Raw genomic sequence first — 20,211 nt, 5'->3', positions numbered from 1 at the left:
TTCCTAAAGGACGGTAAGAGCCAACACGGACATCACAGGGTTACTGGTTACCTCATCGCTCTCTCCTAAGATAGCGGCATACGCGGATGACCTCCTGTTCTTTCTGACTAAACCACTGATCTCCCTCACCAACCTACTGAAGGAATTCCGAACGTAGGAAACCCTTTCTTTCTACAAGATAAATCATCAAAAGTCTAAAGCGCTCACTCTTGCAATGTCGGCATCCATGACCGGCTTGCTTCGGTCAGACTTCCCTTTTAAATGGAACTCGTCCCATATCAAATATTTGGGTATCCTCCTTCCTAACTGTACGGGTCACATCTTCGAATGTAACTTTCCCCCTCTTCTTGTCCATATTAAGAAAAACCTTGGGGAATGGCAAAGGGGCTTATTTTAGTGGTTCGGCTGATGCAACATAATCAAGATGAATATTATGCCCCGCTTCCTCTATGTGTTTCAGGCTCCCCCCATCTCTATCCCACCCGCCTTCTTAAACAGATCAATAGGACCTTCAGGGAGTTCCTTTGGGCCAGGAATGGGTGATCCTTGCTTCCGCGACTTGAAGACCAGGGGCATACACCAAGTCAGACACTTCATTCTCCAGTGTCAGTTGATCTCTAGGAGTCAGCGCCTTGCCGACCAAAGTTTCTCCTCCGTATCTTTCTGGCAAAGGGTACAATGGGCCCATTTCTTGGGTTCTCTGGCACCGACAGCCTCGCATACCAGGCCCCTCACGCCCTTTGAGACCCTATGTGTGGAGCGTCATGTGGTTTCCTTGATTTATCGCTTTCCGACGTCTCCCGTGCCCTCGCACCGGTCCCCCCCTACATCGAACATTGGGAACGAGACTTGGGACTATCTTTCACAGATCGCCAATTGGAGAGGCTTTTGTTCTTCTCCTATAAGAACTATCTGCTCCAAGTATCAAGAAGCTGGCTATAAACTTTTGACTACGGTAGGTCTTATTACACCCCAACCAGGCTCCGCAAGATGTTTCCTCTCTGCTCCGATCTGTGCTGGAGATGCGGAGAGGAGCCAGCGCTCTCCTTCATGTTTTTTGGTCCTGTCGGCACCTGCGGGAGTATTGGTCCACGGTGTTGGACCTTACACAGAAATTCACTGATCGCCGACTCACATTAGATCCCGCACTCTCTTTCTGCTACACCACCACTGGTTTCCGGGGACGTCCTACAAGAAATCTGTCTTACGGATACGGATTATGACGGCTAGGAGCTGCATCCCCCTGCTCTAGAAACAGACCCAGCCCCCCACGGTGGCCATGTGGCTACGAAAAGTTGCTCATATCAATGCAATGGAGGACCTTGTTGCTGCGGGGCGAGGAACGAGGGATCAGTTTATTGAGTGGTGGTTCTACTGGCATGAATTTGTGTGCTCTGCAGAGTACAGAAATCTTGTTACTTAAATTCACAATAGGTTCTCAGGTGGTCATCCCTATCTCTACCCTCCCCCCTTCCCCTCCTTTTTTTTTTCTCTTTCCCCTTCACCCCTCCCACCTTGTCCTTCTTTGTGCCTCCTCCCTGCTCCTTCCTATCCCTCTTTGTCTTTCTATCCTCTTCAGTGCCTTACTTGCTACTTGACTCTTTCGATTAACAAGAAAATGTCCTTATTCTTCTGTCTTGTTTTTGTGCTCAGGTGTGCTTGCATCCGGGACGAAATTGAAATGTGGGAGTGGGGCCCAGGGTGGTGTCCCTTCACCTTCGTGTTCCGGCCATGAGACAGACGCCGGTGGAGGCGGGGGTTTTTTTTTTATTGCTTCCCGTTTGTATCGTATGCATTTTAAATAAAGTCAAAAGCCACAATGAAATACAAGTACAAAATTTTCTGCGCCTGAACGTCTCAATCTGTCTTTTTAGCTATTTGGTTACGTTAAAAAGAAGCCCAGAAGCAGAGTATTGTATACCATATTCGGGGCCAGATTTTAGGGCCTGAAGACAGTGAGTGAAGTAATGCACACTTGTTGTTTATTGTAAACACCGTTTCTCCTGACAGGGAAAAAAAAAAATGTCCTCTTGGACATGGTACTGATGTTGAGCATCTGCTTTTTTTTTTTTCTTTACGTAATTTCAAGCATTTGTTTTGCGTGCATTTGCACATTCGCACGCACAATACATTCCTAGAGAAAATTCATTCATATTTATGCCCATATCCAAGTATTTGCGCATACCAGCACAGAATACTAACCGTAAACAAACATTTTTTTTTTCCACTCTAAAATTATAAACAACGGGATGCATTCTAAATCAGCAAAAAAAAAAACAAAAAAAAAAAAACCGCTGTACTGAGCTTTATCGAGATGCAGTGTGCAGAAGGCCTCTAAAGTCACCTAAACTAAAGTTTTAGTTTAGGCTGGATTAGCAGTGTTTGTGTTTTTTTTTTTTTGTTTTTATTTCATTGACCAGAATTTTAATTTAATCTGGCCACTGAAATTAATAAACACTAAAGTGCTTAAATGTGCCAAGTGCTTAGGCGTGTTTGGCGTTTTATGCCCAAAAGCTCTTCTCATGAACGAGATTCTTCTGAATTCTGGAGAAGTAGCTTTGACTGACTCTAAACTCCTCCAAAAGGCTATGAGTGAATGGACACATAGGCTTTTACAGGGTGGCTTTCAGGCACTTAGGCAAAAAAAGTCATAAGCCCCAAAAATGTCAGTTTAGGAGCAGCAGTGTGCATGGGGCCTGGAGTAGCTGACAGGGAAAACAACTGTAAGACACCAGGCGACCAACAGGCTGATGAGTCAAGCCTCAAAAGAAGTAAGGCTTAAAGGGGTTGTAAAGTCAGAAGATTTATCTAATGCATTCAATGCATTAAGATAAAACGCAGCAGCCCCCTTAATACTTACCTGAACCCCCTCTTTATCCAGCGACGTTTGTTGGTCACACATTGAATTACCTCGGTAATGATCGGATGGCGCAAATTATATGCTGAACCATCTTGGCTGATGACCGGTCTTTCTTCCTAAACCATAAACAGAAGTGTGGAGAACATATCGCTTTTGGTCTCTATTATCTGAGACCCATAGTCTCTGGTTAGAGGCGAGTGTTATCGGTGGAGATGGATCTGTCAGAGCACCCTATTACTATATATGTTGCCGTGTTTTCACTTCTTTATCACTGGGAGAACCATATGGACTTTTTATATGTGATTAAGTTTCAATTTTCAAGTTGTTTTGTTTTAACCACTTAAGCCCCGGAGGATTTGGCTGCTAAAGGTCCAGACCCCTTTTTTCAACTTGGCACTTCGTGACTTTAACTGATAATTGCGCGGTCATGCAATGCAGTACCTAAACGAAATTTACGTCCTTTTTTTCCCACAAACAGAGCTTTCTTTTGGTGGTATTTGATCACCTCTGCGCTTTTTATTTTTTGCGATATTAATAAAAAAAGAGCGAAAATTTTGCAAAAAAATGACATTTTCAACTTTGTCTTTTAAAAAATATCCAATATACTCAATTTATGTCATTTTTTTTGGCCAAAATATATTTAGCTACATGTCTTTGACAAAAAAAAAATCAATGAGCGTATTTTTATTGGTTTGCGCAAAAGTTATAGCGTCTACAAACTATGGTGTAAATACTGAAATTTACGAAGCTTTAATTTCTGACTGCCTATCTCATTTCATGAAGTGCTAAAATGGCGGGGCAGTACAAAACCCCCCCAAACTACCACTTTTTGGAAAGTAGACATCCTAAGGAATGTTCTGAGGGGCATGTTGAGCTCATTGAATATTTTATTTTTTTGTCACAGGTGTTTGAAAAATGACAAAAATAATTTTTTTTTTTTTTTTTACACAAAGTTGTCATTGAAATGATATATTGCTCACACATGCCATGGGTATATGTGTAATTACACCCCAAAATATATTCTGCTGCTTCTCCTGAGTACAGGGATACCACATATGTGAGACTTTTTGGGAGCGTAGCTGTGTACGGGAGCCGGAAAACAAATCACCACCATCAGAATTTCAAAGGGCGTACATTTTTCATTGCATTTTCTCACTACCTATAACGGTTTTGGAGGCCCTGAAATGTCAAGATACCACAAAACCCCCCCAAATGACCCCATTTTGGAAAGTAGACACCCCAAGCTGTTTGCTGAGAGGCATGGTGAGTCCATGGAATATTTTATATTTTGCCACAAGTTTCGGGAAAATTACAATTTTTTTTTTTAATTTTTTTTTTTTACACAACGTTGTCACTAAAAGATAAATTTCTCACACATGCCATGGGTATATGTGGAATGACACCCCAAAATACATTCTGCCACTTCTCCTGAGTATGGGGATGCCCCATGTGTGAGACTTTTTGGGAGCCTAGCTGTGTACAGGACCGCGAAAACCAATCAACACTCTCAGGTTTTCTAATGGCGTAAATTGTTCATGTCACCTCTGCACTACCTGTCGCAGTTTCGGAGGCCCTAAAATTCCAAAATAGCACAAAACCCCCCCAAATGACCCCATTTTGCAAAGTAGACACCCCAAGCTATTTGCTGAGAGGCATGGTGAGTCCATGGAATATTTTATATTTTGCCACAAGTTCCGGGAAATATATATATATATATATATTTTTTTTTTTTTTACACAAAGTTGTCAGTAAATGATATATTGCTCACACATGCCATGGGTATATGTGAAATGACACCCCAAAATACATTCTGCTGCTTCTCCTGAGTACAAGGATACCCCATGTGTAAGACTTTTTTGCAGTCTAGCCGCGTACAGGACCCGGAAAACCAATCTGCACCTTCTGGCTTTCTAAGGGCGTAAATTGTTGATCTCACTCCTTACTACCTATCACACTTTTGAAGTCCATAAAAGGCCAAGATGGCACAAAACCCCCCCAAATGACCCCATTTTGCAAAGTAGACACTCCAATCTATTTGCTGAGAGGCATGGTGAGTATTTTGCAGCTCTCATTTTTTTTGGAAAATGAAGAAAAAACAGGAAAATGCATTTTTTTTCCTCTTTTTTCAATTTCCAAAACTTTGTGACAAAAAGTGAGATCTGCAAAACACTCAACATGCCTCTCTGCAAATAGCTCAGGGTGTCTACTTTCCAAAATGGGGTCATTTGGGGGGGTTTTGTGCTATCTTGGAATTTTAGGGCCTCCGAAACTGTGATAGGTAGTCAGGAGTGAAATCAACAATTTACGCCCTTGGAAAGCCTGAAAGTGGAGGTTGGTTTTCGGGGTCCTGTACTCGGCTAGACTGCAAAAAAGTCTCACACATGGGGTATCCCTGTACTCAGGAGAAGCAGCAGAATGTATATTGGGGTGTCATTTCACATATACCCGTGGCATGTGTGAGCAATATATCATTTACTGACAGCTTTGTGTAAAAAAAAAAAAAAAATATATATATATATATATTTCCCGGAACTTGTGGTAAAATATAAAATATTCCATGGACTCACCATGCCTCTCAGCAAACAGCTTGGGGTGTCTACTTTCCAAAATGGGGTCATTTGGGGGGGTTTTGTGCTATCTTAGAATTTTAGGGCCTCCGAAACTGTGATAGGTAGTCAGGAGTGAAATCAACAATTTACGCCCTTGGAAAGCCTGAAAGTGGAGGTTGGATTTCGGGGTCCTGTACTCGGCTAGACTGCAAAAAAGTCTCACACATGGGGTATCCCTGTACTCAGGAGAAGCAGCAGAATGTATTTTGGGGTGTCATTTCACATATACCCGTGGCATGTGTGAGCAATATATCATTTACTGACAGCTTTGTGTAAAAAAAAAAAAAATATATATATATATATATATTTCCCGGAACTTGTGGTAAAATATAAAATATTCCATGGACTCACCATGCCTCTCAGCAAACAGCTTGGGGTGTCTACTTTCCAAAATGGGGTCATTTGGGGGGGTTTTGTGCTATCTTAGAATTTTAGGGCCTCCGAAACTGTGATAGGTAGTCAGGAGTGAAATCAACAATTTACGCCCTTGGAAAGCCTGAAAGTGGAGGTTGGATTTCGGGGTCCTGTACTCGGCTAGACTGCAAAAAAGTCTCACACATGGGGTATCCCTGTACTCAGGAGAAGCAGCAGAATGTATATTGGGGTGTCATTTCACATATACCCATGGCATGTGTGAGCAATATATCATTTACTGACAGCTTTTTGTAAAAAAAAAAAAAAATATATATATATATATATTTCCCGGAACTTGTGGCAAAATATAAAATATTCCATGGACTCACCATGCCTCTCAGCAAACAGCTTGGGGTGTCTACTTTCCAAAATGGGGTCATTTGGGGGGGTTTTGTGCTATCTTAGAATTTTAGGGCCTCCGAAACTGTGATAGGTAGTCAGGAGTGAAATCAACAATTTACGCCTTTGGAAAGCCTGAAAGTGGGGACTGGTTTTCGGGGACCTGTACTCGGCTAGACTGCAAAAAAGTTTCACACATGGGGTATCCCTGTACTCAGGATAAGCAGCAGAATGTATTTTGGGGTGTCATTTCACATATACACATGGCATGTGTGAGCAATATATCATTTAGTGACAACTTTCTGTAAAAAAACAACAAAAAAAAAAGAAATAATAATTTTCCCGACACTTGTAGCAAAATATAAAATATTCCATGGACTCACCATGCCTCTCAGCAAATAGCTTTGGGTGTCTACTTTTCAAAAAGGGGTCATTTGGGGGGTGTTTGAACAGTCCCGGCATTTTACGCTCAATCTTAGCCACACATCACCCACTCTTCTAACCACTTGAAAACCAAGCCTTTTCTGTGCCTTTTTGTTTACATGAAAAAATATTTTTTTTTTACTAGAAAATTACTTTGAACCCCCAAACATTATATATTTCTTTAAAGCAGAGGCCCTATAGAATAAAATGATGGATGTTGCAATTTTTTTTGTCACACGGTATTTGCGCACAGATTTTCCAAACGCAATTTTTGCGAAAAAAATACATTTTTTTTAAATTTATTGCACAAATACACTATATAATTCCAATTTGTTTGGTAAAATTTAAAAGATGATCTTATGCCGAGTTCATAGACACCTGACATGACATGCTTTAAAAATTGCGCACACCTGCGCAGCGGCAAAAACGTACGTACATTTTTAAAAACCTTTAAAAGTCTCTACAGGTTACCACTTTAGACTTACAGAGGAGGTCTACTGCAAGAATTACTGCACTCGATCTGGCGATCGCGGCGATACCTCACATGCATGCTGAAATTGCGGTTTACATATGACACTAGACCAACGCGTGCGTGTGCCATTGCGCGCAAGCACGGGGGAAAGGGGGCGGAGCTCGATTTTTTTTTTTTTTTTTTTTTTTTTTTTTGCTCTTTTATGTTATTTTGACACCTTTCCTTTAATTTTTTTTTTTTTTTAAATCATTTTTATTGCTATCACAGTGAATTTAGATATCCCCTATGATAGCAATCGGTAGTGACAGGTACTCTTTTTTTTAAAAATTGGGGTCTTTTATACTCTAGATCTCTCCTCTGACCTTAATGCTTCTGACCACGCCAAAATTGGTGTGATAAAATACTTTCCCAATTTCCCAATGGCCCTGTTTATTTCTGGCGAAAAAGAAGTCATGAAATGCTCGTAGCCTCCGGCATCTTAGGCCATAGAGATGATTGGAGCCATTCTAATCTTCAATTAGCTCTATGGTTAGATAACTGAACCACCGGCTGCACTCTCGGGTTAACCGGTGGGACAGGAGAGCCCGAGAAAAACCACGGAAGGCTGCGGAAGGCGGCGGTGGGGGGGGGGAGGCCCCTCCCACTGCATGTAAAAGCAGTCTAGCGGCCAATTACCTGCTAGGATTGCTTTTACATGTAAGCCGACCGCTGGCTGTAAAAAACGATACCAAGATGATGCCTAAATCTGCAGGCATCATCCTGGTATAACCACTCAAAGTCCAGCAACGTACCAGTACATTGCTAGTCCTTGTTTGGCATATAGGTTTTTTTTTTTTTCATGCAGCCTGTGGGCTGAACGGAAAAAAAGAGAACCTATCAGAAATCAGCACAAGAATAATGCGTAGTATTACTCATCATTAACCGCCCAAACAACCACCCACTGAATTTAATGATGGGTATACACGGCACTATCCACGTATACCAAAATAGGATTTTAACTGCAGTGCTGAAATCAGAAAATCACCACAGCTGCTATCAGCAAAGGTATCCATATATGCTGAGCGCAAACGCTGTTTGTGTCAGAATATATAAAATCAATGCGTGGTAGCCGACGAGGGACCTGCAAGAGAAACAGGTCACAAAAGAATGAAAAAACAAAGTACATTAAAAAAAGTACATTAGGAAGAGTAGGACATATAAAATGACTGACAACAACAAAAGTTTTTGGATTCTCATCATTAACCGCCCAAACAACCACCCACTGAATTTAATGATGGGTATACACGGCGCTATCCACGTATACCAAAATAGGATTTTAACTGCAGTGCTGAAATCAGAAAATCACCACAGCTGCTATCAGCAAAGGTATCCATATATGCTGAGCGCAAACACTGTTTGTGTCAGAATATATAAAATCAATGCGTGGTAGCCGACAAGTACCTGCAAGAGAAACAGGTCACAAAAGAATGAAAAAACAAAGTACATTAAAAAAAAGTACATTAGGAAGAGTAGGACATATAAAATGACTGACAACAACAAAAGTTTTTGGATTCTCATCATTAACCGCCCAAACAGCCACCCACTGAATTTAATGATGGGTATACACGGCGCTATCCACGTATACCAAAATAGGATTTTAACTGCAGTGCTGAAATCAGAAAATCACCACAGCTGCTATCAGCAAAGGTATCCATATATGCTGAGCGCAAACACTGTTTGTGTCAGAATATATAAAATCAATGCGTGGTAGCCGACGAGTACCTGCAGGAGAAACAGGTCACAAAAGAATGAAAAAACAAACAAAGGACATTTAAATGTACAGTAAGAAGAGTAGAAGGACATATAAATTGACTGACACAACAACTGTTTTTGGATCCATTTATTTTTCTTTCTAACTGTTTCTTCATGTCTTGATTTGGGAGGGACTGCGATCTTCTGCGATCTTCTCTTCCAGCTTGGGTCTCTCAAAATGTCGATGGACATCCAACATCCTTCGAGACCCTGTGTTTGTGTGCCCTACACTGTGTCGTGCTGTACCCTACACTAAAACTCCACTAGTGTATGGTAGCGCTCAAAACATTCCCCGATGCAGAGACCAGGTTGGTCAGGACATTTGGGACAATAATAACGGGTGTCACGCCTAAATCCGCGCCTGCTACAGACACGACATCTTCTTTGGGGCCATCTTTGGGTAGGGGTACTCGGGAGGGCATAAGGAAAATGCCTCTCATGCAGCCGGCTCACTGCATCTGGAAGGGGAAGTTGGGCAGGCATGCCTCCTGGGTACAGGTAGGCAAGGATGATCTCTTCCTGGAATTCCCGGAAAGATCCAGTTCGTCCTGACGCCTTGTATAGGACAAAGGCGTTCAGCATCGCCAATTGGAATAAATAAACAGACACTTTTTTGTACCAGCGTCTGGCTTTACGGGCAACTAAATACGGCGCCAAAATCTGGTCGTTAAGGTCCACCCCTCCCATGTTAAGGTTATATTCGTGGACACAGAGGGGTTTCTCCACAACGCCAGTTGCCGTAGTGATTTGGATTGTCGTGTCTGCGTGAAGGGAGGACAGAACATAAACATCCCGTGTATCCTTCCACTTCACCGCAAGCAATTTGTCCGTTTTCAAGCAGGCTCTCGCCCCCCGACTAAGACGGGAATCTACAAGCCGTTGGGGGAAGCCCCGGCGATTATGTCGCACGGTGCCACATGCGCCAATTTGTAATTCGAGCAGGTGACTAAATAGTGGCACGCTTGTATAAAAGTTGTCCACGTACAAATGGTACCCCTTTCCGGATAAGGGTGACACCAAGTCCCAAACGATCTTACCGCTGCTCCCTATGTAGTCTGGGCAGTTGGGGGGCTCCACACAGCTATCTTTTCCCTCATAGACCCGGAAACTAACTGTATAGCCTGTGGCCCTGTCACACAATTTATACAGTTTGACCCCGTATCTGGCACGCTTGCTGGGGAGGTACTGTTTCATAGCAAGGCGGCCAGTAAATTTAATCAGGGACTCGTCAACGCAGACAACTTGTTCGGGGGTAAACAAGGCTGCAAACCGCTGATTGAAGTGGTCTATGAGGGGCCGAATTTTGTGGAGCCGATCGTATGCAGGGTCTCCCCGAGGACGACAGATTTCATTGTCGCTGAAATGCATAAATCGCAGAATTTGCTCATATCTCGCCCTGGACATGGAGGCAGAGTACATGCGCATATGGTGAAGTGGGCTAGTGGACCAATATAGCCGCAATTCACTCTGTTTAGTTATGCCCATGTGGAGGGAAAGGCCCAGAAAGATCTTAAATTCGGAAACCGTTAAAGGTTTCCAGCCGAATTGTCTGGCAAGGGGCGAATTTGGGTTGGCGGCGATAAATTGTTGAGCATATAAATTTGATTGATCCACAATAGATCTGAAAAGATCTTCCGTGAAGAACAGCTCATAAAAGTTCAGGGGCGTAAAACCAGCTGTCTCCACGTGGATTCCAGGTTGGGCGGTGAATGGGGGAAGTACTGGCGCTGTAGTATCAGTGGGTTGCCAATTAGGAAATGCCAGCGCATCAGGGAGGGCACTATGGGCTCTACGGGCCTGTCTTCGAATACGCGGTGGCTGCGGGCCACTACTTGTGCTAGCCACCGCACCAGCTTCAACTGCACTTAGGGGACTCGCCACGTCACCAGGTCTTACTGCAGTGCTGGTTGTACTAGGTCCAGGGTGTACTAGGCCGCTGGCGCTTGCCAGGTCGCCAGAAGGATGAGCGGCACTAGTACCCACACTCTGCTCCATACGAGCACCCTGCGATTCCTGCATCTCAACAACACCAGAATGGGGTCGGGTACGCCTGGGTCTAACAGGGACCCATCTGTCGTCGGAGCTATCTGTCAGGGAGCCGCTGCTGTCATTTGGTTCGTATACTGACCCTGATTCTGCCGGTGAGGCTTCCCCATCGCTCTCACCTGACATGGTCATCATACTGTAAATAGCTTCATCACTGTACGAACGTTTAGACATTTTGGTAACTAAATTTACCCGTACAGTGATGCGACTCACAGGTAATAAAAGCACCTGGTTGTCGAAGACTATTTCAAGCGCTACCAAAAAAACTGCTAATGCTAGCAGGGATCAGGCCTGACTCTGCTAACACAGCGGTTTTGTGTCTTGTGTTTTTTTGTAAGTGACAGTAATCTGTTGATTACTACACTTACCTGGGTGAAAGGGTTAAACGCAGGTGCTGGCAGGAATCAGTGCTGATCGTGCAAACACTGCGTTTTGGGAACCCTAAACTATGGGGGCGCTAGTATAGCTCTGATCAGATCAGATATTGATCTGTTCAAACACTATACTAGAAATGGAAGTGTAGGTGCGTGCGTGTGTGCGTGCGTGCGTGTGTGGCAATCAAGGGGTTACTTCTAAACTATGCGCTGGGGATCTGGGGGGGGTGGCGGGGACCCTAAACCTCCTTTGGGAAAGAAACTAGCTAGCTAGCACAACCTCAAGTCACAATGACACCAATACAAAATACAGTAAAAACAGTATATTATGTGTGTATTAGTGCTAATGTGACAGAGGGTGTAGGGGTTAACGGGATGTGATCAGGGGGGGATCAGGGGTTTAAATCTTTATTGGAAGGGGCTGGCGGGTATCCTAAGGATAAAAGGAACGGTGGCAAGCGCTAAACCTGGTCACAAGTCACACTTATACGGGTATATAGAAAATGCTATATACTGTATACAGTGTGCGTTGTGGCAGGGGGTGTAGGGGTGATCAGGAGGGGATCAGGGGATTAAATCTTTATTGGGCGGGTGGGGGGGACCCTAAACCTGCTTGGGACACAAACTTAGTCGCCTGCGCTAATTCTGATCACAATCACACTAATACAAAAATACAAAAACACTGTATATTACGTTTGTATTAGTGCTGATGTGACAGAGGGTGTAGGGGTTAACTAGCGGTGATCAGGAGGGGATCAGGGGGGATCAGGGGCTCAAATCTTTATTAGGGGGGGGTGGCGGGTAATTCAAGTGGAAAAAGGGGGGTCGCAAGCGCTAGACCTGACCACAAATCACACTTATACGGGTATATAGCAAAATGCTATATACTGTATACGGTGTGTGTTATGGCAGGGGGTGTAGGGGTGATCAGGGGGGGGTCAGGGGCTTAAATCTTTATTGGGCGGGTGGCGGGGACCCTAAACCTTCTTGGGACAGAAACTTAGTCGCCTGCGCTAATTCTGATCACAATGACACTAATACAAAAATACAATAACACCGTATATTGCGTTTGTATTAGTGCTGATGTGACAGAGGGTGTAGGGGTTAACGGCGGTGATCAGGGGGGGTTCAGGGGGGATCAGTGGGTTAAATCTTTATTAGGGGGGGGTGGGGGGTAATTTGAGTGGAAAAGGGGGGGTCGCAAGGGCTACACCTGTTCACAAATCACACTTATACAGGTATATAGGTATATGCTATATGCTGTATATAGTGTGTGTTGTGTCAGGTGCTGTAGGGGTTAATTGGGGGGGCGATCGGGGGTGAAATGTGCCTATCTAGCTGTGTGTGATGTGCTTGGTGCAATTACTCACAGTAAGATGTGCTCTCCTCTCACGCTGGATCCGAAAAGACCGTTGGGAGGGGAGGGCACATCTCCTCTAAGCCTGTGTTTACATTTCACAGGCTTAGAGGGAGATCTGATTGGGCAGGACCGATCAACAGGTCCAGACCAAAAATGATTGGCCTGGACCTGATGACTGATCGGTTCTGAACCCAATCGAGTCATCGGCGGCGGCGGCGGGGCGCGGGAGCGCGCACAGGGCCGGCAAAAAGTGCTGACGTAGGTCTACGTCAGTTTGCCTGGCCGGGGCTGAGCGCCGACGTAGATCGTCGTGCGCCGGTCGTTAAGTGGTTAATTATTTATATATTGGATATGTAGCACACATTTCATGATAATGATTGTTAATTGAGAAGCGCACATGGTCACCTTTTTGCATTAACCTTTTTGAGGCCCGGTTCACACATATACGATGGGGGAACCCTGTGAATCCACTGTGGGTACCCGCATCACACTCGACTCCCTGCCATATGCGAATCGCTGGGGGTGTCAATATACAGCTAACGACATCCCCCAGATCAGTTTGCATATCGCAGTGTGAACTGTCACTTCGAACATGAATCGGATAGAATAGGTGTGAACACCTGTGCAATCTGATGCTGGTGTGGACCAAAAAAAAAGGGTCCTGTGCGACTTTGGTCCGAATGCGATGAGAATTCAGCTATACGATCTGTATGGCTGAAATCGCTACACAGAGACATTGCATGTGATCTGCAGAGCAGCGCGCTGCAAGTCACATGCAATGTCTGACATCGCATATGTGTGAACCGGCACTGAGTCTTCTATTCAGACTTCACTGGGTTGCGGCTCTCAAATTATTTTGAGTAATATTATACACAAAAACCCACTGTTGTTTTTATTCACTTAAGTGGTACGGATTATTATATTTTATTAGTCATATTGGGGAGGATCAGCGCAGGATCCCTCTCCGTATGAGGTCCACAAGTGCATCAGCCGTTTGAGACTCTCTCTCCTGATTGGCTGAGACACAACAGCGGCGCCATTGGCTCCTACTGCTGTCAATCAAACTCAGTCAGTCAATAAGGAGAGAGAGAGGCGGGGACAAAATGGCAGCTCCGTGTTTGAATGGATACACAGAGCTCCAGCTGGGCTCAGGTACCCCCCATAACAAGCTGCTTGCTCAGGAGCTCCAGCCAGGGACCCAAGAAGAGGAGGATCTGGGCTGCCCTGTGCAAAACTATTACACAGGGCAGGTAAGTAAAATATGTTTGTTATTTGAATAGAAAAAACACAAGACTTTACAATCACTTTAATAAGAGAGAAACTATCTTAAATCTGCCCAATTATAATGTTATGCTAAATGCGCAGATTCTTTTGTACGTAAAATCATTAGACATTGTGCCATTACACAATATACTGAAATCCTGTGATTGACCCAGCTTCCGCTATTGGCTACTTTCTGATATTAAGTACTGCTTATATTCTGACGTTCTCTATCCTGGCCTCCCTCACCCTGGTTTGTATTCCCAAATAAGATCTTACTTTGCCTGTCTTTTTTTTTTAAATCAAGAAAAAAAAAAAGTTTATTGAGAAATCGCACATAGAAACAAGTATTGCAACAAGCAGATTGGATCAAAAGCACATCTACAAATAAAAGGCACAGAATCGAAGACAGATCTCAGCAACATAGCCAGTATACAGCATGAATCAAAGAACAGCCTGAACCAAAAACATAACGCAAGGCAACAGTCCCATAACCCAGATCAAAATAATTCCCCCCAATCTAACCTCCAATGGTCCACCCCACCCCCAGCGATTAAAGTAACAGATGGTCTAGGATCAGATCCGTGGGAGCCATCCCCGGAGAGCTCAACCAGACTCCCCAGACTTTCCGGAATTTGTCCGGGGCACCCCTATGCAAGTAAATGTATTTCTCCATGCGAAGAGTGGTGCCCAGTTGCTCCAGCCAGAGTCTATATGTAGGCGGTTCCTTATCAATCCAGCGTCTCAGAATAAGTAGTCGGGCTTGAAACAGAGCTTGCGCCGCTGCCTCCCGTAAGTAGCAGTCATCTATAATGTGATCCAGTATACCCAAGAGGCAGTGCTTGGGATCCAAAGGAATCGCCAAGCCCAGAACTCTGTTTATAGTGGAGGTCACTGAGGTCCAATACCGGTGTAATTTCGGGCACCTCCATAGTAAGTGTATAAGGTCCCCCACATCCCTCTCACATCTATTGCACACATTGTCCGGGCGGAGACCCATAGCATGTAATTTTGCCGGGGTATGATGTACTCGTAAGATATATAATTGGGATATCTGATGGGAAACATTGAGTGAACATATTCTGACTGACTCTAAGGCCTCCTCCCATTGCTCAGCGGGTACCTCCCCCACATCTCCGCTCCATTGGTCACACGCCTTGCACGGATATCTGTCTAAGTATGAACCCAATAAGGCTGCATAACAAGCTGAAATAAAGCCCTTAGTAGAGGTATATTGCTCCATAAGGAAAAATACCGGTGTGGGAGGACAAACTGGAGTGGGACAAGGAAGGTTGGGCCCGGCACGCATGCCGAAGCTGCAGGTAAAAGTACTTCATATTATGTGGCAATGAAAACCGGAGTTGCAATTGCTCGAAGGGCAGTAGCTCCCCATTGAGCAGGATGTGTTTAAGATGGGACACCCCATACGTCAGCCACCTACCAGCCTGATCCAGCTTGTCCAGCTCAGGGTAAGAACGATTATACCAAATGGGACTATAAGAAGTATATCCAGTAACCAGTTGTAACTGTTTGGCCTTATCCCAGATCTTCTGAAGAAGTCTATAGGTAGGGTAGAGTTTATTGGATTTAGCAAAAAGTTGAGCCTCCAACCCCTCAGGAGTGCCGGTGGCACCCGTAAAATACCCCATCAGTTTCAGAGCTGGACCGCCCCCCGCCCCAGCCATCGCCCCAACCAGGTGCTGCAGCTGAGAGGCTAAATAATAAATCCAGGGATTAGGGAGAGAAAGGCCTCCCAAATCCCTAACTTTGCCTGTCTTAACCTTAAGTTGTCCTCACACTTCATTATCTCAGTTGCTGTCATTTCATTGTATCAGAACACTCTTTTGGACAGTCATCTAACTCAGCCTTTTTTCAACCAGGGTGCCCTGGCACCATGGGGTGCCTTGGCAAAATGCCTAAAAATTGCCCAAAAATTGTATACAAGCCGGTGTGTGGATGAAGGCTGCCTTTTAGTTACACTTAGTCACAGGTCTTCATTGTCCACCATTACAACCTTCTAGCTGCCAGCATCCTAATAACTAATGGCATTATCAGTGGATGAGGAGGATGTCAGTCACCTGCATAGCATCCTTGTTTGACCCTGCACTGTCCCTCTCCATCAGCGTTGGTGTCACATTAGCTGAGTGATGGAGAAAAACTGAGGGAGAAGAGAAACATTGGAATACTAGTCAGTTCCAGTTCGTAAAAGTGTATTTGCTTTGGAAGAATAAATCACCTGTAATGCTGGGTGTCCTATTTGGACTTGTGGATGTTGCTGCATTAAGTAAAAATATTAGAATAGCTTTTACATTTTAGAATGGGGTGCCTCAAGACTGTCCATAATTTTTAAAGGGTGCCTGGACTGAAAAAAGGTTGAGATCTAACTGGTATGTGACATTGCTTATTGCGATCTTAATTTAGAAGTTTAATCCTAAATTTACAATTTTATAATATGATTTTTAAATTTAAAAAAGAGAGAGATAAAAGCACACAACCACATTTTTTGATCATTTAAACAGGGATAAAAAAAAAAAAAAAAAAGTGTTACTAGATAAATATTTTATAAACATAAAAAAAAGAAGAGGCATCATGCTATATTGATGGTACATGTTCATAGAACTGACCTGCAGCTCCCCCCAATGCCTTGCCGAGCGTAGAATTCACAATGGTCACTTGGTCCATCACTCCAAGAAGCTCATCTGTGCCCCTGTCAAAATAAATGACACTCAAATACACACACAAATATTGCATGGCAGCAACTCAATGCATTTAGGCATCTAGATGTGGCAAAGACAACTTGCTGAAGTTCAAACCAAGCATCAGAAGAGGATTTAAGTGACTTTGAATGTGGCATGGTTGATAGTGCCAGACGAGCTGGTCTGAGTATTTCAAAAACTGCTAATCTACTGGGATTTTCACTCCCAATCTATCGCTAGGGTCTACAGAGAATGGTCCGAAAAAGAGAAAATGTCCAGTATGCGGCAGCTGTGCGGAGGAAAATGCCTTGTTGATGTCAGAAGAAAATGGGGGAGTTTGAGATGATAAAAAAGGCAACAGTAACTCAAATAACCACTCGTTACAACCAAGGTATACAGAATACAATCTCTGAATGCACAACACCTCAAACCTTGAAGCAGATGGGTTACAGCAGCAATAGACCACTCCTGTCAGCTAAGAACAGGAAACCAAGGCTGCAATTCGAACAGGTTCACCAAAATTGGACAACAGAAGATTGCCTGGTCTGAGGAGTCTCAATTTCAGCTGCGGTGGCTAGAGTCGGAATTTGGCGTAAACATAAAAGCATGGATCCATCTTGGATAGATAAATCCCAAGGGGAAAATTGGGATTCAATAGCGCTTGCTAATAGGAAATGGGGATATTGAATGGACAATAAATATTCAAATAGACTAAAATATCACTAAAATGTCATTAAAAATTACATTAATAATTAAATTCATAAATAGTATACCCAATAAATAACATAAAATATTAAATCGAATAGGTGTCATAAAAGTGCATAATAGTGCCAAAAAAATTGTCCGATAAAGTTCATATGTGAATTGGTGAAAACAGATTGCACTTCAGTGCAAAATAAAGTGCAAAGTGCTCAGTGCTGGATCTTCCAAAGGTCCGTTAACCAGTTGAGTGAAGTGACTTTTAGGGTAAATAAGATATAAGCTTACCAGAAGTAAAGGGTCTAAGTTACCTTACGGTAAAAAGACCAATCGTGCTTAGTGGTCCTCCTGGCCTCAGATCCGGTATCTGCTGGGCTTATCCCCCACTGACCGAGGACCGAGGTTCACTAAGGTATAGTGAAGTCTCACTTTACCTTTCCTTTTCAATCTGCAGTCTCTGTAATTTTCTGTAAAACTGCAGAGACTGCAGATTGTAAAGGAAAGGTAAAGTGAAACTTCACTATACCTTAGTGAACCTCGGTCCTCGGTCAGTGGGGGATAAGCCCAGCAGATACCGGATCTGAGGCCAGGAGGACCACTAAGCACGATTGGTCTTTTTACCGTAAGGTAACTTAGACCCTTTACTTCTGGACCTGGAGGATATCGCTTGCCCAGGAAGGGACCTCTGTCAGTGGGGGATAAGCCCAGCAGATACCGGATCTGAGGCCAGGAGGGCCACTAAGCACGATTGGTCTTTTTCCTGTAAGGTAACTTAGACCCTTTACTTCTGGTAAGCTTATATCTTATTTACCCTAAAAGTCACTTCACTCAACTTTTTAACGGACCTTTGGAAGATCCAGCACTGAGCACTTTATTTTGCACTGAAGTGCAATCTGTTTTCACCAATTCACATATGAACTTTATCGGACAATTTTTTTGGCACTATTATGCACTTTTATGACACCTATTTGATTTAATATTTTATGTTATTTATTGGGTATACTATTTATGAATTTAATTATTAATGTAATTTTTAATGACATTTTAGTCTATTTGAATATTTATTGTCCATTCAATATCCCCATTTCCTATTAGCAAGCGCTATTGAATCCCAATTTTCCCCTTGGGATTAATCTATCCATTTCAATCCACACATACTATAGCTGCTGCTCCCCTTTAGAGTTTAACCCCATCCCACCCTTTAGCTGCTCCTAGGCGCGAAGAATACACTCCACTGAGTGTATATACTACATGGATCCATCTTGCCTTGTATCAACGGTTCAAGCTGGTGGTGGTGTAAGGGTGTGGGGGATATTTTCTTGCAACACTTTGGGCCCCTTAGTACTAACTGAGCTTTGTTTAAATGCTAACAGCCTACCTGAGTATTGGTTGCTGACCATGTCCATCCTTTCATGACTACAGTGCACCCATCTTCTGATGGCTCCTTCCAGCAGGATAATGCACCATGTCACAAAGCTCAAATCATCTCACCACTGGTTTCTTGAACTATATACTGTAATATCTATCTACTACTATGTACTAATTTAAGGAGGCAGAGAGCCGAGAGATGGCTTGATTGATTAACTGGGTGGGTGGGGGGAAGCAAACAGCAAGGTGACAGTCTTTTACCGCAATGCAGGTATTAAGGTGAAAAAAAAAAAACCTTTTGACTTTAGAACAACTTTATTTCTTTATTTTAGGTTTAAAAGCTTAACTCTAGGTAGATGTAAGAAACACAGCTGAATACAATCAAGGTGAATATGTCTCAATATTTCTTACCGTCCATTTGGTCCCATGAAGCCAGTGGCATGACATTCATCTATAAACACCAGGGCATTATAGCGCTTTGCCAGGTCACAAATCTCACGCAGAGGAGCGATATCTCCATCCATAGAGAAGACACCATCAGTCGCTATAAGACGCAGGCGGTGTTTCTGAACAGAGACAATTTTTTAGTTTGAAATATTTAGTTCATTGTAAACAAAAAACATTACAATGCTCCAACCACAACAGATAACTAATCATGTTTTTGGGTTTGGATATGCTTTTTATGTTGGGGGGGTTTGATACATTTTAAAATTTGACAACTGCATTAGTTTTCCGTTTTTAGTTTTTATTATCTTTATCTTCATCTGGTGATACAGCCAGTAAGTGTTATTTTTCAAGTTCCCTTAACAGACCAAGCTATCCAGCAAAAAGGGCAGTTAGAGGGCTAAGACAAACCATTATTCTTCATATGTCTGGGCTGCTTTCTTTGAAAGTATAACATTTTAAAGGTTAGATTTACACATGCTGCAAGGGCTGCTGCGCTTCCTCGCTGCCCGTTTTAACCCCATAAATAGCGCACTACCGTCCAACAACCACATGCATGGCACAGGGTTGTGGCACAGCACCATTTACTTAGTCATGTCACAAACATCGGGCAGTACTACCTGCTGAATGCGACAGAGGGGATCATTTTAGCCACAGAATGTATACACCCCCATCTGCTGCCATTGCAGCTTAGGGAAGGGACGGGGAGTTAAAAATATGTTTTTACTGCCCCAACCACAAGTGCAATCGAGCACTTAGGACTTTAGTTCACAGGATTTATTTATTCAAACTAAGTATTAATAGCTTTCCATACTTGTTTAACTCTAGAAACCCACAAGCTGAAAGACAATATGCAACCACACAATGAAACATTCAAATCTTAACCACTTGCTGACCAGCCACCGCAAATATACGGCGGCAGATTCCTGCGAAACAACATACCCGTACGTCGTTTCGCAGAAGCAATCGTGGGGGGCTTGCGCGCGTGCCCATTCGCTAGAGGGGAAGCTCATTTATGGGGCCGGCGGCCGCGACTGGCCACGATTGTCTCCCCAT

At 43.5% G+C, this 20,211-nt stretch overlaps 1 protein-coding gene across 1 annotated transcript in view; it reads right to left on the bottom strand.

Annotated features, from left to right (window-relative positions):
* The window catches only part of GCAT (glycine C-acetyltransferase), a 65,573-nt gene that overhangs the window by 18,901 nt on the left and 26,461 nt on the right, over positions 1 to 20,211 (bottom strand). The window contains exons 5-6 of the mRNA XM_082265040.1: positions 19,123 to 19,277; positions 16,573 to 16,655 (exon numbers count right to left, since the gene is read on the bottom strand). Of these exons, the coding sequence (XP_082121166.1) occupies positions 16,573 to 16,655; positions 19,123 to 19,277 (238 nt within the window). The remainder of the gene's footprint in view (positions 1 to 16,572; positions 16,656 to 19,122; positions 19,278 to 20,211) is intronic.

The sequence above is a fragment of the Pelophylax lessonae genome (assembly GCF_965119305.1).
Source record: "Pelophylax lessonae genome assembly, chromosome: 8".
Lineage (NCBI taxonomy): Eukaryota > Metazoa > Chordata > Amphibia > Anura > Ranidae > Pelophylax > Pelophylax lessonae.
This window is presented reverse-complemented; position numbering and strand designations above follow the sequence as displayed.